This window comes from Cavia porcellus, unplaced genomic scaffold (assembly GCF_034190915.1).
Source record: "Cavia porcellus strain 051 isolate PalLab524CR breed Dunkin Hartley unplaced genomic scaffold, mCavPor4.1 scaffold_20, whole genome shotgun sequence".
Taxonomy (NCBI): domain Eukaryota; kingdom Metazoa; phylum Chordata; class Mammalia; order Rodentia; family Caviidae; genus Cavia; species Cavia porcellus.
The window spans coordinates 37,352,233-37,376,088 of record NW_026947503.1 but is presented as its reverse complement, the minus strand read 5'-3'; the positions used below and the strand labels follow the sequence as shown (position 1 = coordinate 37,376,088).

Genomic DNA, 23,856 nt, shown 5'->3' with positions numbered 1-23,856 from the left:
TATATATATATGTAGCCCCATCTATACATGTTTAATTGTAATATATTATATTGTATATATATTTGCAAGTATATCAACCAATATATCAAAGCAAAATACACACTTAAGTGAGGGTCATCTTTAATAACAGTAAGTATGAAGCGTTATTTAAAGTAAATGTCATAGCTTCGACAAGTTGGGACACATAATTCCCTTCATGGTTGAACAGATTGTTGTTGACTCTTCATACTGTGGCTGGTGATGAGCTCATAATCAGAACTGTGGGAGCAACAGCCTTACCACTTCCTTCTTAATTATTTGAAGTTAACATTAGCCTTTGTTACAAGAATATGCCTGAGTGTCATCTTGGGTAAATCCTTCTGCATCATAAGACTACCCATCTTTCCTGGGATGATCATCGTAATAATATTAGTAACCAATAAAAGCATGTACCCGGAGCCTGTGCAAGCAGCCACCATCCTCTTAACATTGCAATGTTGATCTTGACACTGGTAGACAAGGTCCATATGTGAGAGGTGACAACCTGAAAGGTGATCTGAGCCAGGACAACTTATATTAAATGCTGTAAAGTTTAATTTTCCTCTTAAATTTTTTGTAAAAGTATGCATGAACAATCTCGTAATTTCTACCTTTACTCCAATGGACTGTCTAATGCACTTGTCAGATGAACACCCCACTTCGGGGGCTGTCAATTTTGCTTCACTTTAATATACACCCTGTGTGGAGTGAGGAGGTGAGAGACTCAATGAGGTAAATCAGACCTCGTGCCCTGCTTAGGAGTTTTGGCATTCTAGGAGCTCCAGGAAGCATTAAAGAGCCTTCAAAGACAGCGGGTGACTTGTATTCTTACAGGATTATTCTGCATGCACTAAGAAGAATGCACTGTGGAGGGTGCACACCTAACAGGAGTTGTAACGGCAGACATGCAAAGAGGAACAAACTTTTTTAATCACTTTCTCTCAGGAATCTTCATCTGTCCTTCTGGGACATTTGAAATCTCCTGTAAGCTAAAAAGTTTCCTCCTTCAAAAAATTCCTTTGCAACTATCCTGTTCCTTCCATCTATCTCACAAAATACTGTCTGGTTCCTTTCTGAGGGCATTTATCAGTCAACTTTCAGAAAAGGAAAGAGAAACCACTTTAGATATTATAAGTGGAAAAAGATTAAAGTATATAAGGGCATACAAAATTCAAGGCAAGTTTGCAGGTGGGAGCTCTGAGCCAGAAATTACTCCTGAAACTCCACAGTCCGATCTACTATAGGACCTACTTGGTCCTAAACCATCAGTGAAACTGTGATTCCCACTTTATATCATGGGAATCAGAAGGCCAGAAACACAACCCACTGCAGCATCTACCTCTCAAACCCCACACAGCTGGTGACGGAGCACCAAGTGGCCGAAGAACATTTTAGCTATATGACCTCGTATTATCAGAAAATAGGCAAAGCAGCAGGAAAAAGTCTTCTGCTCACCTCAACATTCTACATTTTGCCTAAATGCTTATAATTCACAAAGCCTGACTCTCTTATACAACTCTAGCTGCAGGAATATTGAGAAACATAATATCTAGCTGTCCAGTATCTTGGTATTAACAGCTACCCTAGAAAGAAAATTGAGCAAGCCACACTTACAGGTTTGAGCACAAAACTTTTCCACATATAGTAATACATGCTAAGTTATTTTTGCAGGTCTAACCACCCCTTAATCTCAAAGTAAGAGAATGAATCTTATTTTACATCCTTCAACTGTAAGTCTTGCAAATGAGAGGTCCTTGTCACGTATGGACAAACAATTAAATGATAGAGAACTTTAACTGTTTCTGCTTTGTTCTGGGCTTTTTTTTCATCCAGTTAAGTGTTGCCTTTATAGGCAACTCCCTTGAAGGCACTGTTGAGTAACACTTCCAGCAACGTCCCCAAGGAGGAGTCCAGGGCTGAGTACAAACTTTCCTTAATGAGTGGGTTGACTGGGTCTTCAAAACTAATCTCCAGTCAGGATTTTTGTATTTGTTTGTTTGTTTTCAGCCAGAGACATTTCCACTCTCATGAGATTCAGTCACTAGGAAACTAACTTCTTCAAAAGTGTGAGACCAGCAGATCTCTCTTACACGATAACTACTACCATATCAGAAATATACAATACCGGCTACTACCTTTCCTGAGAACCCTTTCCTCCAATAAGAAACATACATGTCTGGGTTCCTGCTAAGAGACCAGCTAATCTGATCCTTGAAGAGATATTGAGGCCTAACGTATTCATTATCGTTGACATGTGACTTATTACTCAAGCTTAGCAGTTTAAAATAACAACATGTGTCATCTCTCTGTGCTTGGTTAGGAAAGTAGAAGCCACATAACTGGGTCACTGTGGCTTTGCAGCTCCAGTGAAACTGTAGTAAAGATGTCAGCTGAAAATGCTGTCATCTGTCACTGACTAGGAGTGGGGGAATCTGGGAATCAGGTGCACAGCTGCCAAACTGACGTGGTTGGCAGGAAGTCTCAGCTCCTATCCACGAGGAACTCCATAAGGCTGCTTGAGTGTTATTGGATGTGACCACAGGAGACGACCACAGTACAAAGCTGAAATGGCAGTGTCTCGTATAACTTGGTTTTAAAATCGCAGACCATCACCTTTACAGTGTCCTATCAGTTACACAGTGCAGCTCTGTGAATAACAGGGGCTGGGATCACTGAAGGTCATCCTGTTGGCCAGTTGCTACACCTAATCATGTCACTGTGAGACAGCCTCAGAGATACGTTTACCTTTGCCGATACCATAGCTCTAAAGTACATGCATGACACACTCAGAAGATACCTGAGAATGAACAATCTGTCCTTTAACACATAGGCGCATACAAACATGGACATTTCAAGGGTTACAGCACCCATGAGCCTTTATTTCAAACACAAGTGTATGTGCATGATACCTTGTGTGTAGATAGTATGTGATAAAATTTTATAATGTACAGAATGAAATCAAATAACTAACTTGGGAATAGTTAAGAAAGCAGTTAAGAAATAGTTAAGAAATAGTCAAGAGGCCCCAACTTTGATCCCCAGCAATATGAAAAGAAAAAAAAAAGAGAACTAAAGAGTACATAAGCTATGATAAAAGAACCAGGAATAATCACTGAATTTTTTTGTATATTATATATACATATATATATATACACATACCCACATTATTCACCTGTCACTCACTGTGTCACAGATATAAATTATAACTACAGAATAAAATCATATAAGCCTTGACAAAATTAAAATAATAACAACAGATATATGTGTCATTAATAGTCACTTATTAATTTTAATCAATAATTTAATTATTAAAATTTTTAAATTAAGTGTTGATTATTAAATTGTGTAGTGGATAAGTAGTATGTTAATTAGACACTTTAAATTTAATTTTTTTAATTTAATTTTTAAATTTTTAAAATGCTCACTTGAAAAGAAAACACAAGTGCTCAATTGAGCAGAACATATACCAAATTTTATTTTTAAAAACTAATTTAACAGATTATTGAATAAATAATAAAATTATTATCTGTAAATATGTGAAATTATTAATAAATAATAAACTCATTATGAGATAAAAATATGAGGACAATAGTTTTCTTATTTGGCCATCAATACTGCCTAAAAATAAAACCTGAGGGGTTTTTTTTTCTTTCTTTTTTTTTTTTTTTTTTTGTATTTTTACCGGTACCAGGGATCGAACTCATGACTGCCTAAGTGCTTGCAAGGCGGGCACTTATGCCGCTGAGCTGAATCCCCAGCCCCAACCTGAGGGTTTTTAAAAGATACTAAATTCTTGATATTTTGCAAAATAATTGTTCTGTTTTCTTATCCTTATGGAAATATAAAAACTGAAAAACTTCTGTAATGAATAACATTCTCTGAAGTTTAGTAGTTTCTTTGGGTTCACTTTAATTCATTTTCCTTTTGATAAATTCATGTAAAATAAAATACATTCCTGTTTTTAAAATAGTTCAGCTGGCCTGATCCTGTTTCTAGAAGATTATTTTTGCCTGTCACTTTCTCATGCTGCTTGTGAACACAAACCAAGAGATTCTGGAAAATTGCTCCCCAACATTTACTAAGGCTATTTTTGCACTCCAGAATTGACAATAAACGTTCTTTCTTTTGTACTCTTAAGTAACTGATGTTTCTCAGTAAATATGTAGAAGTCTATGAAAGTGATCATCTCAGCGGCATAAGCACCTGCCTTGCAAGCAGGCAGATGTGAGTTCGATCCCTAGTACCAATAAAAATGAAAGTGATCATGAAGAGCTTTAAATTAAAGGATGTGATTGTTTGGTGGACTGTGTTGTCATCTCATTCTTAAATGCATTCCCCCAAAAATGTGTCTTAAAGCCTCCGAAGCCTGCGCAGATGACATGAAAAGGACATCAGTGTTCAGAGGGTGCTTTGCTTGCCATTTAGAGGGTGCACTTGCTGAAGTCACACACAAGTTTATGTCCAGCGGGGCTACTTATCCCACACCTGTGATCCCTGTCTACACCGCTGACCTGACCTCCACCACACATGAGGCAAATCACAGTTCAGTGAGGTTTGCAGTCCCTGGAATTCTGATGAATGCCATTATTCCTCAGTTCATTGTCAAGAGGGATATGACTGTAACCCTTGCAAAACAGGACACAGAGCCACTTCACATTCAGTTCAAAGCTCTCATAAAAATTGATCTCAAGAAATTGATAGTGTCAACTATCTTTCTACCAACAGACAAGTTTTGGGTTTTCAGGACTGTTTTCCTTGCGTGCTCTACTAGGGTTTTCCACTGAGCAATGAAGGCTAGACAATCTCTTCTAGTACAGACTTGTCCAACATATTTCAGGATATCAGGCCACCCTGGGTTTTACTCAATAAATACAGTGTTTCTCAGCCCCTGTTAACTACTGAAAGATGTTCATCTATCTTTCTATGTTCCTCCCTCCAGCCAGAACCCCTGCTGCCCCCAGGCTTGGGCATCCCATTGTTTTCTGGTTTCCACTAGAGCAAAAAGAGCTTTCTCTTGCTGGCTGTTACATCCTTTGTGCCTGATCCATAATGGGTACCCAACAAATACTTTCTGGAACACATGGACTGTATTCAACACAGGATCTACTATGGAGAAATTAACCTTCCTAAATATTAATTGCAGTAAGTTTACTCATTAAATTCTTAGAAAAGGAACCTCCCAAAAAGGTGGGAGGAGCATGGCAGAACCTGACGCTTGTTGACACTTCCGACGTGCCAGGTGACGCACCAGACCCTCTGCATGTCGCCTTCTGAGGTGGTTCTCACCATCCCTGCTGCAGAGTCTGTGCCTGACACACACCACGGTGAGCAGCAGAGAGGAGTCTGGCTGCACTTCTGCACTCAGGGCCTTCTTGTTCCACCACTCTGGCTATCCCAGTGGGTTTTGTTCATCAACACTCACCCCCCTTTTAGGAAACACATCTTCAGAGATTTCACAACATGCTGTTTAGTTTCCAGTGATGTCCAGACAAATTCCATCTTTTCAGAATCTTGGCTATTTAAATACAGCCAACTTATCTGTCCCATTACCTCAGTCAAGCTTCTGAGGGGTCAGATGACAAACATCTTGGTAAATGCCCTCTGCCACTTCCAGAATGCACATATTCCTTAGTGTTCAACTACTGCAACCCTAAGCAGCTTCTTTCTGAATCTGAAGAAAACTCAATTTTTTAATTCTAGTTAGGTATGAGGGAAGAGAAAGGATGGAACAAAGATGAAATTGTTCATTTCCTATTCCATGCCAGGTTTTCTTTCGTGAGTAGCTGGGTCCAGGCGCTGTCTGTTGTGAAGCCCAGTTAATTTGCCAGGAACCACAGGGCAATGGAAAAGACCAGCCTCTGTGCTCTTCCCAAGGAGGATGGCTGCTCTCTCCTTAGCAGAATTTGTAGAGAAGAAAAAAAGAAGGAGGAAGGGAAGCCAGAAAGTCTTCTCAGCTGGGAGGTCGGTGCCCCTTCAGAGCGCAGGCGCGGAGTTGTGAGCATCTGTCTCTCCCACCCCATCGACCTTGCTTCTTTCCTTCTCCTCATATTCCTTATTACTAGCTCTCCATCCTCTCCTCCTGTGCTATGGCTCTCTTTTTCTCATTCTCCTCTTCTACTCCTTTTCTCTTACTTTTTCTTTTGTTTTGAATCTATTTGTCCCTGATCCCTGCACTGCTTGCTTTCTACCAGTGTCAACTATTTTTCTTTTCTTACAACCTCAACCAATGTCCCTTTGCAATCCCACTGAGACTGGCTCTATACTCTCCTTCATCGTGGTACAAGAATTCATTGTTTGCCTACTTGTGGTCTTTACTAGAGTTCTCCAGTCCAGCACTCCAGCTCCCTTCCCAGCAACCCCCACTGAAGTTTATAACAAAACTTCCTGAGGTGCCATCGCTAAAGCCTCCTAACTCAGATTCACTCCAACAAAGATCCGGAAGCCTCACACTTCTGTCTTCTGCAGAGTGAACAAGTCAACTACCCTCCTGCCTCCTCTCCCTGTGATCATGTCTAGACTTGCAGAGCAGTGGTGGGCATGCCATGGACAGACACGTGTATAATTGAGGGGACACCTGTGTCCAGAAGCTACACATTTTTATTTCTGAAATTTTACACCACCTGCAGCTAGCTTCCTTGGGAATGTGCTGTTGCTATGACCCTGAGCGGGCTGCGTGGGAAGCAAAGATTTAGCTTCCACAAGCCAAGAAACACACTGGAAAAGACTGGGGTGTTTGCCTTTTTTCATCTGGAGATAGAGAATGTAAATGCTGTTTAATTAAAGTCATAATTCTAGCTTTTGTCATATCTTGGCTTTGCTGTTGCTGAATCTAATCTGGTTTTGCTTGTTTATCAAATGCTTTGACCACAGAGAAAAATTTCTGAAATCAACAGAGATTGTTTCCCAGCTCTTGTCCTCCATCCCACTCCTTCTGGGTCTGCACAGCACTTGGACTCACTTCTCAGCAGCAATGCTGCCCAGTGCCACCCCCCAGGTGTGTGCTTCTCAGACCTGAATGAGCATTCAAGTCCCTTGAGCTCCTTCCAATGCACATTCTGTGTCTGGGAGTGGGGTCAACAGTCTGCATTACTGGAGACCAAAGCAGCCCCTGCCCCAGGCTCCCAGCCTGACTCACCAAGTTCTCCTCAGAGTGATGCTGTCAAACATGGTCCTCACAAACAAGGAAAAGCTAGAGAGCTACTCCCATAAAAAGGAAGCCCTAGGATCAACCACTGAAGTGCTCTTAGGTGGGAAAGTGGGTCTAGGTGTCCCATGCAGATATGATGAACAAAACTGGAACCAGAAAGGGGTGAATCCCCTAGGGAATTGAAGTTGGCTCCACAAAAGCAAAAGGTTTCCAGTAATCAAGACCATTCACGGGAAAATTAGCCAGCCTCCTGGGGCTGTGGGACTCCAGCCAACCAGAGAAAACATCCATCAGAGGAGCTAGAAAATGACAGAGAGCAGAGAACATCCCCTTGGTTCTTAAGGTTATAAAATATTCATGGAGACTCTCCATGCATCAGTTACAAGCTCTTGGGCAAAATTAATCAGTTAATATTTTCAGGAATCTGTTAATCACTCTTCCTCTCCAGAACTGCTATGACTTCCATAATAACTCAGTTAATTAGAAGATGACCTAAATGATGAAAATGACATAGATTCACCCTTAAATGACCAGGTCACTGCTACAGATCAACCAAGAGTGTACAGGAAGCAAAAGCTTGGACTACATACTAATTCACACCAAAAATTCAAGAAACTCCTCTGGGCCTAGGTCCCTTTCCATCCATGGCAGCAGGAGCATGTTGAATGGGGTACGGACTCTCTCATAAACATGAGTTTGCATTTGCTCTAGGAATAGGTGGGCTTTTAGAGAAAAGTCAAAGAAGAATTTATAGATTAGTACAATAGAGTAGGTACCACATTTTCTAAATATTAGAAGAAGAATCAGTGTTCCTGGCTTTATCTTTAATTGGTACCACCCCAACTTGGGTGCCACCAGCCTGCACTGGGATTTCCTGGCCCCAACCAGCAATTTTATCAGGCATTACTTTGGTCTCAGTGTGCTTCTCCTATTTGACTGCTCAGCCAAATTCTGACATGATCAGTGGGCCCTGCTGTCCCCAACCCTGGGAGAGCAGGTTGCTGGACTTATCCTGTGTCATCACACTGCCCCATTGGTGTTGAGTATCTACTCATCGCTCCCAGCATTGAAAAGCCTTGTAGCTCTGTTTTTTGTAGGGGACCTCATGGGTGTACAATAAGTACCCAACCCAGAAGGCTCTCACAGAGGAGTGGAGGAGCCTGACTCCCTGCAGAGATGTATGACTTTGCCAAATAGCTTTTCTGTCCATCTTTCTGAGGGAGAGGAGAAGGTGTGGGCGGCCAAGGAGAGGGCAAGAGTGCGCCAAGCAGATCATTATGTGTTCTTGGAAGCAGGTTTAATGGACTGGCTCAGAGCGGAGCTGGAAACGGACTCTGAGGCCCTCAGACAGGACGAGGCTGGGGCGGGGATTCCACGTTCAGCTCTAACAAGTGGTGATGCTTTATGGAAACTTTTGAAAGATGTCCTGTTTCAAACCAGCCAGCTTGGACTTCATCTGGTAGCTCTAGCCATCTTTCCCTTCAGTTTAGGAGCCCAGGAAGGGAAATGAAAATCACTGACCATCCACTGTGTGCCAAGAACTAAGTCAGCAATTTGACTGTCCTAAGAATCCTAGGTTGCCCTTTGAGGAGGACGACCCGGGCCCCGACAGCACAGGCAGACAGGGCTTTTTCTCAGCTAGCAACCTTCTCTTTACAAGACCATTTTTGCTATGCTCCTCACCCCTGCCCTCAAGCCAAACGTCCCTCTTTTCAGCAGGATAAACATTCCCATGGCACAGGAACCCCAGGCTCCCTAGAGGAGATCAAGCTGTTGAGACCCTGTATGCCTGTGAAACAGGGCTGCACTGAGGTGCTGGGCCCCGGCTCTGCACACCCCACCAGCCCCTGAGAGAGCCCAGGGTGGGGACCTGAGTTGAATCTCCACAGCAAGCTGCCGGTTCTTGGGGGTCTCTCTTTTCTATCACAGTGAAGAAAGTTAACCGTGCTAACCGTGCAAAGTACAAGGAGCCACACCCACAAGAGGAACAATGCCTGTTTTGCTCTTTCACGCCTTGATTTCTCTGTAAATGGTAATACTGTCTGCACACAGGAAGGACACAGAGATCCTGAACAATGTGAGAACACTTCAGAGAGGACGTTCTTTGTACAGTCTTTATTCTTTTCTTGTTTCATTAAACATTTATCTAGAGTTATCACCTTTCAGGCTTTCTGTCAGGTAGCACAAATATAGAAATTAAAGAAACAATCCTTGTTTTTTTTTATTTAAAGAGAAAAAAAAAGAAAGGACATTTAAAAAAATGCAGTAAAAGGGTACAAATAATACAGTATTTCTAGAAAAAAATATATACAGTACGAAATCACCAGTTAATAGGTTACATATTATCTTCCCAGAAAGAGTTGTCCATATCACTAACTTAAAGCATATAAAGTGAACATTCATACAGTGAAATTGGAGACAGTTCCGTTCAATGATCCAACAAAAGCTCAGTTATATGGTTTTCCATCCTACACACTCGAACATACCTGCGGTTATATCCCTTAGTCCACCTTACTTTCCTCTCTTTTTTACAGTAACAATTAGACTTTTAGGGTTTTATTACTCTCACTGTTCTTATTACTTTTTTGAAGATAATAAAACCAAATGTGACTAAGCAAAACAGAGTCAGTTAGAACAGAAGGGTGGGCATAGCACGTGATGCAAAAATAGAATACCAGGTGATCAAAAGTGGTTACCATTGTGCCTCTTGCTATTTTTAAATTGAGTTGTCTATATCATCAGGTATAATAGAATTGATCAAAACAGTACAGAACAAAACCAATAAAACCTACACTGAGGACCTTACAGAACTTCAAAAAAGGATAATAGTCAATCCATATTGGGCATCATAGTATATCTTATTGCCTTCAAAGTGACAATCCTTGTTCTTAAAGGGCTCATAATACATACACATTTCCCATCAAAAGAAATATAAAAATATCTGAAGTCTTGTAGTTGGAGAATAATTCCTGAATGCATATGCATTCTCAACTCCTAGCTGTATACTTACTTGAAAGTCACTGTCTGTCCTTGATTATATTACATATATCACTTTCAAAACTTAACATTTTTGAAATTAGTATGCATCTTACAGTTGTGATTGGCAGCTATTTCTTTTCTCTTGGTAATGCATAAAATAATGATACATCTTACAGTTGATACTACTGTGGGTTCAATGAAATATATTTTTTAAATGTTACTATCCTCTCTCAACTAGACTTTTAACGGATTTTACAACCACTGAATCTAACACAATTTCCTTCCATAATTTTTACAGTTCATTCAGATGATCTAGTGTCACACAGATCATGTGTTTTAGATATCTGATTGTCTTCATAGGGAAGTTTTTGCCAAGGGGCCAGGACCAAGGCAATGTCACCGTTTGGCCAGCAGAGGGAGAGAGCGCACAGGCCAAGGATAGGTTTCCAACTCTTGGCACTGTGATTCGCCCTCCTAAACTTTTCCAGCGTGACCCTCAGGGAACCCCCATCTCCTCACTGAAACTGCATCTGCAAGGTCAGAATAGAAGCAAGGGAAAGATCCCCACCTCAGAGCAATGGCAACAGAAGGCTGGGTAGTATTTGAATGATGCTTTTAGAACCACACAAAAGATGAGCAAGGGCTTTGTGAGCTGCTTGCTCCTAGGACTGAGGAAGGATGCTAATCGTGGGTCTGCCTCCTGAAAATGTAGGCTCCGTGGGCTCTTCTTAAATCATTGTAAACTCCTGAAGCTCCCTGGGATTTTTAAATTTCTCCAAGAAGGTGTTCCAACTGTAGTAGTAGCCTCACAATCTCTTTCTTCCTTCTTTCCTTCCTTCATTTTTCTGCCCTTCCTGCTTTCTTTCCTTTTAATATTTGTTTATTAAACATGCACTATATGCCAGGCACTGTGCTAGGAGCTATGGATACAGCAGTAAACAGAACAAAGGACACTGCTATTCATATGAATGTTGATTTCTGGGTGGAGGGTATATAAATAAACATACAAATCTGCTCTAAGGAGGAATACTAGGTCCCCTGAGAGTATACAGTGAAAGAGTGCTGGGAGGAGGGTGAATCTGGTGAGACTTCTGTTACAAGTGGTAGTCCAGATAAAGTTCTCCAGGTAAAGAGTGAGGAAGAGGCCTTCCAAACTGATGACCTGTACATACAAAGATCCTGAGATGGAAAGTTCTTGACACCTGCCAGCTACTCACAGGAGGCCAGCATAATGCCCAGAGTCCTAGGACAAGAGAAGCTCAGGATGGACTAAAGCTCGTGGGAGCGTGTCAGTGCAGAACATTGCACACTTTACTAAAGATGTGTTTTATCATCTGAAACCATTGGTGGGTTTTAAGTAGACAACCAACTTGAGTGGATGTGAGTACTCCTATGTTAACTGCACTGTGGAGAATAGCGTGGAGAATAAATATCAGGGAAAGTGAAGGTGTCCAAGTGGGACTTGGTGGGTACAAAGTATGAGGCAAAAGTAGCTGCCTGTTGATGGTGAGCATAAAGGTGTATTTTAGAGATAGAAATACTAACTTTGGAGAGTGGAAAGGGAAGAAGCATTAAATCTGACTCCTAAGATTTTTAAGGGAACAGCTTGGAGAGGGAGAACTTTTCTCTGAGGGATGACAGGGTTGGGGAAACATTATGAGTTTTCAGCATCTTAACTTTAAGCTATTTCTGGAACATCCATGTGCAAGGGCAAGGTAGATAAATGACTCTGTGAATCCCGTGCCCAAAAAGGGCTGGAAATGTTGACTTGAGAGTCATAGCATGTAGGTAGAATCTAGAGCCACAGTGATGGCCGGCATTGTTTGGCTGAGGGGACGAAGGAAAAAGAAGATGCTCTGGAACAGAGATCTGCAGGATGCTTGTGTGTGCAGGAGGCAGAGCCAGTCAAGGGGAAGTGAGGCAGTAATGAGGAAAAAATCCAAAATAAAGAAAAACTGCTGCGTGAAGGAGGGATGATCAATTCTTAGGACACCACTTAGTAACTGTCTTCTGAGACCAAGACTGAGCACGTTTCACTTCACCAACATCCGGTCTCAGAGACTTCAGCAAAGACAGTGGTAACAGAAACCAGAATGCAAGGAGCCAAACAGTTGAAACAAGTGCCAAGTGTTCATTTGTGGTGGACTATACAGTGACAGTAGTCTACCCTGTTTATGAAAATGTAGTCATGCTAGGTTGCTTGAGGAAAGTAGGAGAAGTTAACGCATTGGGTGTGTCCTGGCTGAGATTTACCACATAGCACAAAGGAGGGAGAGTGCAGGAATAAGGGAGATAAACGAACTAAAATAAAATCTCATAGGGAGCAGGTGGATCTGATGGGTCAGAGGTCTCCAAGAAGTCAAAGGGTAGATCAGAGAGGGCACTTAAGCAGATGAAGTGAGATTACAAGAGGAGACATTTGACTTTTGAGAATTTATTAAATCTATGTTGTGACTTTGGAAATTGGTGGCTGGAAAGAGGAGGTGGAAAGGGTTGAGATGAGGAGAATGAGGATCTGGGAAGCCAAAGAAGGTGCTGGGTTATCTCCCTGGACACTAAAGGTGCTTTGAATTACTAATGTAGGGATGAAGATGATGGTAGAGCAGTGAGCTAGAGGGGAGGGAACGGTCCAGTGTAAGTCTCAGAGAACAGGGCTTCTCCACGAGCAAGGCGAGTGGGTGGTCCAGAAGCAAAAATGGAAAGCAAGAATAGCCTTTAGTAGGAGGAAAGAATGTATCCAAAGAAATGGAATTAATGCAGGGATGGAAAGGGGTCTTCATCCCCTCTGGAAGAGACCTCCACAATCTCTGTCAGAGTCTATGGTGGTAAGTATAAGGAATTGTCACACCCAATTAGGAATCTGCAATCCCTGTCCTAATAAAGACTTTATATAACTAGGGAATGCAGTGTGGAGCAGTGGGGAAACTGTTAGATCATGGTGAGAAATGCCCATCGTTTTTTATACAACCTCTGAGAAGCACAAAAACGTAAGCAAAGACATAACTGAGCTGAAGGGGACCAAAGAATGGCTGAATTAAACTAAATGGGAAGGGGAAAAGTATAGCACTACTGGGGGTAGAAGGACGAAATGAGAAAATTGGAGACCTTGAGCGAGGACAAGAGTAAGTCCGGGCCTAGTAGAAAGGACAAATAGCCCCACATAAAGGGAAAATGCCTCCAGCCTGGATACACACAGCTTCCATAGCAGAGCACTGCACTGCTTCTGAAGTAGCAAAAGACAGAAAGGACTAGAAAGAGCACAGGAGAGGAAAGAGGAGGAAAATTGGTAGTCAACTGTTAATAAAATTGTCTCATCTCAGTTTTATTTATTTTTCTTTGTCTTTTTCATTTTTATCGGTACCAGGGATCGAACTCATGACTGCCTGCTTGCAAGGCAGGTGCTTATGCCGCTGAGCTAAATCCCCAGCCCCCTCATCTCAATTTTAAAAAAGAGTTTCTATTAGCCCCTCAATCTACTGGATTTAAGTGTTATCAGGGGAGCAACAGATCTACAAAAAATGGCACAGTAGGTGACATGAAAGGCAGAAAAAGTCTTTCACTTCTTTCGTGAGATTAATTCCTAACTATTTCATTTTCTTGGACACTAGTGTGAAGGGTGTGGCTTCTCTTATTTCTCTGTCAGTGATTTTGTTGTTAGTATATAGGAATGCTATTGATTTTTGAGTATCAATTTTGTATCCAGGTACATTGCTGAATTTATTTATTATATCTAGGAGTCTTTCAATGGAGTTTTGGGGTCTTCTATGTAGAGTATCATGTCATCTGAAAATAATGATAATTTAACTTCCTCTTTTGCTATCTTTACCCCTTTTATCTCTCTCTTGTCTAATTGCTCTGGCTAGTATTTCCAGTACTATGCTGGATAGGTGATAAGGGACATCCTTGCCCTGTGCCTGGTTTTAAGGTAAAAGTTTTGGGGCATTTAATATGATGCTGGCTGTTGGTTTGTTGCAGATGGCCTTTATCATATTGAGGTAAAGACAATCTATTTCAATTGTCTGTAAGGTTCTTATCATGAATGAGTGTTGGACCTTATCAAAAGATCTACACATGGAAAATTATAATACCCCGAAAAAGAAATTAAGAGGATCTCAGAAAATGGAAAGACATCCCTTGTTCATGGATAAAAAGAATAAATATTGTGAAAATGGCCATTCTCCAAAAACTGCTATACAGATTCAATGCAATCCCAATGAAAATACCATCAACATACCTTATAGATCTAGAGAAATCACTCCTAAAATGTATGTGGAACCAGAAGAGACCTAGAATAGCAAAGACAATTCTAAGCAACAAAGGCAAGGCAGTAGGCATCACAATCCCTGACTTGAAGTTATACTACAAAGCTACGGTAATAAAAATCAACATGGTACTGGAATAAAAACAGATCTAAAGATCAATGGAATAGACTAGAAGATACCCCACAACTACAAACACACTCAACCACCTTATCTTTGATAAAGGTGCCAAACATGTTCACTGGAAGAATGACAGTCTCTTCAATAAATGGTGCTGGAAAAACTGGCTCTCCACATGCTGTAAACTAAAACTAGACCCATGCTTATCACCATGTACTAAAATAAAATCTAAATGGATCAAAGATCTGAATATTAAAACAGAAACACTAAATCTATTGGAAGACAAATTGGGTAAAAACCTTGAATACATAGAGAATTCATGAACAGGAATCAAATTGCATGGGAAATACTTCCCAGAATCAATAACTGGGATCATGTCTTATTAAAAAGTTTCTGCATGTCAAAAGAAATCTGCAGCATAGTGAAAAGAAAACCCACAAACTGGAAAAAAATCTTAGTGAAGTGTCCCTCAGACAAAGGACTTCTGTCTAAAACATGTAAAGAATTTTTAAAAATCAGACCCCCAAAATTCAAAGACCCAATCCAAAAATGGGCATCTCAGATGAATATATAGTTCTCAGATTAAGAAATACAAATGGCAAATAAATGAAAAAATGTTCATCATCGTTAGTCATTAGAAAAATGCAAAGTAAAACAACACTGAGATTCCATCTCACTCCTGAAAGAATGGCCAGGATGAAGAAAACTACCAATAACAAATGCTAGAGAGGCTGTGGGGAAAAAAAGGAACTCTCCTGTACTGTTGGTAGGAGTGTAGACTGGTGCGACCACTGTGGAGGTCAGTCTGGAGATTCCTCAAAAAGCTGGGATTGGAAGTCCCATTTGACCCAGCTATTCCACTTCTAGACATATTCCCAGAATAACTGAAAACATCATACCACAGTGACATATGTGCACCCATGTTTATAGCGGCACAATTTGTAATAGCCAGAGCTTGGAAACAACCTAAGTGTCCGTCAACTGAGGAATGGATAAAAAAAGTTGTGGTATTTTTATGCAGTGGAGTAATACTCAGCTATAGAAAGTGATCACATTGAGATATTTATAAATAAATGGATGTAATTTGAGACCATCTCATAAGCGAAATAAATCAAACTCACATGTATACATACCATATAGTCTCCCTAGTGTAAGAAATGGTAAGAGTACATAATATTTTATGGTAATAATGATTCCCCATTACATTGCCTTGAAGCCTTATAATGTTTTCACTCATTTGTTGGAATGGTTTTATTCTGGTTCGTTTGATTTCATTATCTGTGATGGTATGAACAGCTATGTTGAAGAAAACAAGACATTATAATAGCCATTGCTGATTTAATATCATCTTGCTTTGAAGTCCTATCATGTTTCTGTTCTTCTGTTTCCATTGGTTCTATCATATTGTATCTTATTGGATTTTATTATGTATGATAGTATAAACAAATGTTTAATGGAACATGAGATAATACAGTAGCCACTGTTTGTCTTTGGTTATTTGGTTCTGAATGCCCTATAATACTTTCATTGTCTTGAATGGTTTTATACTACTTTGTTATGTTTGATACTATTATATGTGAAGGTATGCTCAGCTATTTCAAAGAAAGAGACATTACGGTAGCTACTGTTAATATCGGGTTGTCTTGTGAGTACTGTGTTGCTTACCTTGTTTTGTTCTGATCTTCTTTATTCTGTCCTCTTTTGTCTTAATCTCTTTAAAATAAAAAAAATTTAAAAAGGTAGAAAAAGTCTTTTTTCAGTGGTGGGGAATATTTCTAAGTAGGTGGTCAGGACGTTCTTCACAGCAAGGGACTTTCTCCTGGGCCTGGAAAAATGAGGGTGTTTAAGGAAGTCAAGCTTACACGGGTAAGGAAGAGCTCCAGGTCCTTCTAGCAGCACAGTTACCACAGCAGTAAGCTCCATAAGTATCACCGCTGATCTCCCCCAGGTCAGAAGCCTCCTGAGGAGTCAGCCTAGCCGCAGCCAAGTCCCTCATTCACCTGTTCTTTCTCTTCCCCTCCACCAGTCACATCCTGATGAGTGATCAGCCGCTAAAAGAGATGTCTGACAACCACAGCAGTCCTCTTCTGCCAGAGACCCTTTCAAACAGAAGCAGCCTCTACGACTCAGAGCCAAGCAGCCCTACCTGGCCCTCAGGCTCTCAGGACACACAATCAGCCCTGCCCTTGCTGGAAATGCCTGAAGAAAAGGTGAGCAACGTCTGCTCCAGGGTGTTTTCCAGGCAGAAGCTGGGGGAGGAGGAGAGTGGAGGAGGATGGTTTTCCTACTTGCCAATGGACTCGGCATATACAAGAAAACTCCACTGCTCAGGGAGATTCCAGTCTAATCAACACATGGTCACATCTATGACTGGCCCTTCCTGACCTTAGATCAAAAAACCTGACTCTGAGTAAGCTACAGTTTTAAGGACAAGTAAAGAATATACACACTGACACATTTTCCAAGCTCTCTGCCCTTGATCTTGCCCTCTTGAATTACTCCATGGTGTCCAGAAGAAAAGCATTTGTTAGGATACAGGTCATTGGCTCCTAAACCTAGGAGCACAGAAGTAGGCTGACTGGGTACTGATTGTGTAAAGAGGGACACAACACTGTTAAGCATGCTTTAAAATGAGGCCTAATCCACATAGCCTAAAATTTGTCATTTTAAGGTATACATTTAAGTGGTTTGGCATATGTAATGGCTGATACACTTGTGTCCACTTGAGAAGTTTAGAAGTTTAACTAAGCATCTCAGCAGGGGGCCAGGGTCCTTACATTATAAACATCCTCTTCCTACGCAAGAGGAAGACAGAGAGATGGTGTGAGTGCGACCCCTACCCTAGTAGGGGCAGCCTGTTTACAGTAGAAAAGAGAAGAGGCTTGCTTCTGCAACTTTTGCTCTTGGTGTTTTTTCTGTCTCCTTTCACCTTGAACTGTTTCCCCGGTGCCGTGTTGCCCTGCCTTCTAACTAGCTGATTACAGAGTGAAACCTCCACAAACTGTGGGTTAAATATCCTTTCCTTCCTTAATTTGAGCATTGGGTATTTTCTCCCAGAAAAGAAAAATAACCAGACAACGTATATTTATAGAGCTGTGCAAACATCACCACAATCTACTTCCAGAATATTTACATCACCCCAAAACAAACCTCATGTCTTTCAACGGTTACACCCCAACCCATTCTTGCTCCAGCCCTTAGCAACCAAGCTATTTCCTGTTTCTGTACATTTACTTATTCTAGATATTTCATATAAATGGAATCATATGATAATCCATGACCTTTGTGACTGGCTTCTTTCATTAAGCACAATGTCTGCAGCTTCATCCATGTTGTAGCATGAACCAGTATTTCACTCTTTCTTCAATCAAATGACATTTCACTGTTATGTGTGTGGACATATTGTAGTTTTCAGTTTGTTTATCCATTCATCAGTTGATGGAAATCTAGGTGATTCCCACATTTTGGCTTTTATAAATAATGGTACTATGAACATTTATGTACAAGCCCACGTATGGACATATGTTCATATTATCTTGGGTATAAATGAAAGAGTGGAATTTATGGATCCTGTGACAACTCTGCTTAGTATTTTAAGAAACTGCTGTCTCCCCAAATCAGCTACATCACTACGCATGCTCAACAATATATAAGGTTCTAATTTCCCCACGTCTTCAGCAAAACTTAGTATCTTTCTCTTTTATTATAATCTAAATGGATGTAAAGTTGTGATTTTGGTTAGCATTTCCCTAATGATAAATGAAGTTGGACATCTTTTCAAATGTTTATTTACCACTTATTTATTTTATTTGAAGAAATGTCTTTTTGATTCCTTCACCTATTTTTAAAATTGAGTTATTTGTCTTTTTGCTATATAGTTGTGATGATACTATGTATATTCTTTTTTGTTTTGGTTTGTTGTTTTTTCTGTATATATTCTATATGCTAGACCCTTACCAGATATATGATCTGCCAATAATTTTTGCTGCTACATAAGTTGTACTATCATTCCCTTGACACTGTCTTTTGAAACTGAAGTTTTAAAACTGATCAAATCTGGTTTATCTAATTTTTCTTTGATTGCTCATGTTTTTGGTGCCTCATCTTAAGATGCCATCTTCTTCTACAAGGTCATAAAGATCATGCCCATAGTTTAATAATTTTAGCACTTATGGTTAGGTCCTTTATTTATTTTGAGTTAATCTTTGTATATGGTATAAGGTAGAGGTTCACCTTTCATCTTTGCATGTAGAAATCCAGTTATCCCAAAACCATTCATAAAAAGACTATTCTTTCTCCACTGAATTGTCTTCTGACCTTTAGCAAAAACTACCTATAGATATCTAGGGTTATTTCTTGACTCTGTATTTAGTGTCACTGATTATATCTTTATTCTATGATAATACTACACCAGCATGATTACTATTGCTATCTAAATCTTAAAATCAGTAAGTATGGATCCTATTTTATTATTTTTTCAGAAATATTTTTTTACATGTGATAGTATAAACAAAATTTTTATAGACAAGGAGATAATATAGAAACCATTGCTCATTTTCTATTAGTTGGTTCTAAATACCATGTAATACTTTCATTCTCTTGAATGGTTTTACACTGTCTTGTTATGTTTGATGCTATAGTATACAAAGGTATACTCAAATATTTCAAGGAAAGAGACACTATGGTAATTACTGTTATGTTGGGTTATCTTGTGGTGAAACACTACGTTGCTTAAATTGTTCTGTTCTGAAAAAAAATATTTTCTTTACCTTGGGACTCTCATATGAATTTTAGGACTAGATTTTCCATGTATAGGGAAAAAGATGACTAAAGATCAATTTGAGGAATACTACTATTTTAACAAAATTAAGCCTTCTATGGACAAGGGATAAACTTTCAGTTTATATAGATCTTTTATTTCTTTCAGTGGTGTTTTGTACTTTTTGGTGTACAGGATTTGCACTTCTATTATTAAATTTATTCCCTAATAGTTGTTTATTCTTTTTGATACTATCATAATAGAATTATTTTCTTATTTTTATTTTCAGATTGTTCATTGCAGATGCATAGAAATATCTTAGTCACTTTCTCTCGTAACTGAAACAAAATGCTCAACACTCGAGGTCAAAGGAGAAAAGGTTTATTTAGTTCACAGTTTATAGAAGTTTCAGTCCATAATCAGCTAGTTCTAAAGCAAGTGGTATGTGGCAGAGGGCCAACCATTTGTCACAGTAAAAGATAGCAAAAACAACAAGACAGAAAGACAAGACTATATTTTGTATGCAGGCGACCCACCCTAGGGCAAGTATAGCAATCACACCCCTAGTCCCAGCATCACACACTCTAGATTCAGCCACTTCTGAAAAGTCCCCTGACAATATGAGGCTTTGGGGAAACATCCAGACACAACCATAACAAGAAACAAACTTGATTTTTTGAATATTGATATTCCATCCTATAACCTTGGTGAACTTTTTCATTACTTTTAATAGATCTTTTTTCAGACTTATTAAAAGTTTCCAATATAAAAACACACACCGTCTTGCAAATTGAGATAAGACAATTTCTTTCTTTAAGTCTGGGTTATTTTTACTTCTTTCTCTTGCCCAATATGGGCTAGAAAATCTAGAATAATGTTGAGTAGAAATAGCCAGAATATACATCTTTGTCTTGATCATAAGGGAAAAGAATTCGTTCTTCCACCAGTAAGTGTGACATTAGTTATGGGCCTTTAGTAGATGTTCTTCATCAAGTTGAGTAATTTTCCTTCTATACTTAATTTATTGAGGGCTGGATGCCTTTCAAGTGCTCAGTAGCTTCTTGTCCTTTTGGCTACCTTGAGAACACATGGCTTTAGATCAAGAAATCCTGACCAAATAGCCTACATATTAAGGTGAATATGAACTTGGATGGGGTAAAACAATTTATAATTGTTTTCACTAACTTCCAATGGACATTAGCATTTACTTCAACTACAAATTTAAGCAATGCACCACAGTCATGTTAGTAGTGCCTGAGTTTCTTCACTGTCCTACATTGGGCTCCAGGAATCTGACTTTCAGATGAATATTTGCAAATAAGAATGTTACTAGAGTGTGCCTTTGGACTAACATTTACAGGAGAGCAAGGGAAACAGGATTAGGGAGGAGACATTGAGCTATCATGCAGTCACAAAAGAAGCCCAGCAGATCCCATTGTGAGCCATGCAACTGGATGACCTTACAGAATCACCCTGAGTTGTGGTGGGGCAGTTTACAAATTATAATATGCACTATATCTATACCATAATTTAACTATATCAATCATAATTTTTAAGAGGGTAAACTTAAACAGAACAAAACAGATCATAAAAAAAACAACTTAAGAAACACAGATTTCAAAGTAAGATCTTCACTGTCTATCATATTGTCTCTTGTTTTCTTCCAAATAGTTGTCCACATCTTCACACACATTGACTACATACTAAACAATACAGTGTTAAACTGATCAGAACAGGATGATGAAGATGTTTTAGGTCTTCAAGACCAGACAATAGAGGAGTAAACAATGGCTTCCATAGCCAACCATAATTTTTAAATACTGTGATCATATTTCAGTATAACTGGTTTGCTTTGTAATATTAATTATTTTATATATCTGTGATATTATTCTAAGTTTCCAAAATGAACCCATGGCATGAAATGTTAAGAAGTCCAGCTATGAGTTACCTGGGAATCCTCAGTGAGGCTCTTGGGTACTGGGAAGCTGCACCCAACAGCCCACCCACACCTGGACAGCATCTCTGAGGCCCAGAGGTACCCGGAGTCTGTTCCCAGAGATCCGTAGTCATCCGCAAATGCTTGATGAGACTCTTGGGGACTGGGAAGCTGTGCCCATGGGCTTACCTACAATCAGACAGCAACTCTGAGGCCCACCAGGATTGAGAGTCTGAGCCCAGGGACCCACAGTCATCCAGGAACCCTCAGTGAGTCTCCTGCGAGGACTTCAAAGCTGCACCCAGTGACCTACTCACCTAAGAATCCTCTTGAGGTTTTTCAGGGACTAGAAAACTGCACCCAGCAATCTCTCCACACTCAGGAGTCACCTCTGAGTCCCACAGGGACTAGGAGCCTGTGACCAGCAACTCACAGTCACTTGGGAACCTTTGGTGAGGCCTCCTAGGGTTTGGAGTCTGTGTCCAATAACCCATCCATATCTGGAACCATTTCTGAGGCCCACAGGAACTAGGAACCTGTGCCTAGCAACCTGCAGTCATCCAGGAATGCTCAATGAGGCCCACAGGGACTGGGTGACTGAGCTCAGCAACCCAGAAATAACAGTAACCCTAAGTAAGGCCTGCTGCTGGGAAGCATGCCAGAATGGGAAGCAACTAGGACTTGGCCTCTGGCTGATTTGGAGAAACACAGGAAAATATCAAAACAAGAACAAAGCAATCTCAAACTTTCAACCCATCCAGATCAAGTCCAGGAGACATAGACATGGATGGATTTGGAAGCCACATACCTGAAATCTCTGAAATGATAGCAAAAAGATTTAAAAAAACAACTCCAGGAAGCTATAAAAATAATCAAATCAGACATAGTCACTCAAGTAAAAACAGAAATGATACACATAATGAAAGAATTGGTGAATGTATTCAAGGAAAACATAGATTTTTAAAAATAGAGGAGCATAGAAAAGTGACAGAAATCATAAATGAACAATACAAGAAACAATTAGAATACATGAAACAGATTCAAGGAAATATTTGAGAAATCAAAAATTCCATTGAAACCTGGAAAACTGCATGAATGAAACTGAAGATAGACTCCTAGGCCTTGAAGACATGTTTGCAACTAGTGATCATGAAAGGAAACTGCTCTCAAAAATAACAAGGAATTAGGAAATAACAATTCAAGCTACAAGACAATGCAATACAAGACTGATACATATCAATAAAACAGAGACAAGAAAAATGACATAAAAAGACTATCTGAAGATGTAATAGCAGAAAATTCCCCAAAATGGGAAAAGAAGATGACATACGGATAAGCAAGGCATATAGTACTCCATTAGCCACAACCAAAATAAATCTACCCTTCACATAAAATAATCAAGATCCCAGAAACTCAACATAAGGACAGATATTAAAAGCCACTAGAGAGAATAGATCACCTATAAAGAAAAACCTAAGAGTATCATGTAAGACTTTTCAACACAAACCATTGAGTCAAGAAAAGCATCAACTGGGGCTGGAGACTTAGCTCAGTGGCATAAGCGCCTGCCTTGCAAGCAGGCAGTCATGAGTTCGATCCCCAGTACCAATAAAAAGGAAAAAGACCAAAAAAAAAAAAAAAAAAAAAAAAGAAGAAGAGCATGGACTGAAGTATTTCAATTACTGAAAGAAAATAACTTCTAACACAGATTGTTGTACCCTACAAAACTATCTTTCAAAATCAATGGAGGTATAATATACTTCCATAGCAAAGAACAACTGAAGAACTTCATGACAACACACCAACCCTACTGAAAGATAGTCTAGAAAGAGATAGAAATGACCACAACTTCAAGAACAACAACAGAAAGAACAAGCAACCAATCAACAGGCTAACAAACAGAGGGGTAAAAGTAGGGAACAACAGAAGGATAACATGACAAAGATAAACCAATACATATCAATTATAACCATTAATGCAAATGGCCTAAATTCATCAATCAAAAGAAACAGAATGGCATAGTGGATTAGGAAACAAAATCCAACAATATGCTGTCTACAAGAAACACATTTAACTCAAAATGAAATTCTTAGACTGAAAGTGAAAGTATGAAAAACAGGAACCAAGAATAAAGCAGGGGTAGTGATTCTGTTCACAGCCAATGTGAACTTCAAACCATGAATGATTCAAAGAGATAAAAAAGGTCATGGCATACTGGTTGGAGAAAACTTCAAGAGGAAGAGATAACAATCATAAATATATGTGTACCAAATATGGGAACACCCAGCTATGTAGCACAAATATTAATAGACATGAAAAATAAAATAATCAATAATATACTCATAATGGGGGACCTTAACACTCCATTGTCACAAAGACACAGATCAACTAGACAAAAAATCAGCAAAGAAATAATAGAACTGAATCAAACTTGTGAACAAATGGACTTAGTAGATGTATACAGAGTCTTCCACCCAACATCAGAATATGCATTCTTCTCAGCTGCACATGGGACATTCTCCAAAATAGACTATACACTAGCCCATAGAATGTACTTAAGTAAATGCAAAAGAATCAAAATTATCCTATGCATATTATCTGATTCTAGTGCCATGAAATTGGAAATTAATGACACAAG

At 39.6% G+C, this 23,856-nt stretch overlaps 1 protein-coding gene and 1 long non-coding RNA gene across 4 annotated transcripts in view; both read left to right on the top strand.

Annotated features, from left to right (window-relative positions):
- The window catches only part of Slc14a2 (solute carrier family 14 member 2), a 420,990-nt gene that overhangs the window by 350,026 nt on the left and 47,108 nt on the right, over window positions 1-23,856 (top strand). For all 3 annotated transcript variants that reach the window (XM_063231749.1, XM_063231750.1, XM_063231751.1), the window contains one exon: window positions 16,550-16,733. In XM_063231749.1, the coding sequence (XP_063087819.1) occupies window positions 16,560-16,733 (174 nt within the window). In that variant the 5' untranslated portion in view covers window positions 16,550-16,559. The remainder of the gene's footprint in view (window positions 1-16,549; window positions 16,734-23,856) is intronic.
- Window positions 5,314-6,822, top strand: LOC134471871 (uncharacterized). Its single transcript, XR_010041579.1, has 2 exons — window positions 5,314-5,979; window positions 6,337-6,822. It is a non-coding gene; the product is annotated as an uncharacterized LOC134471871 (long non-coding RNA).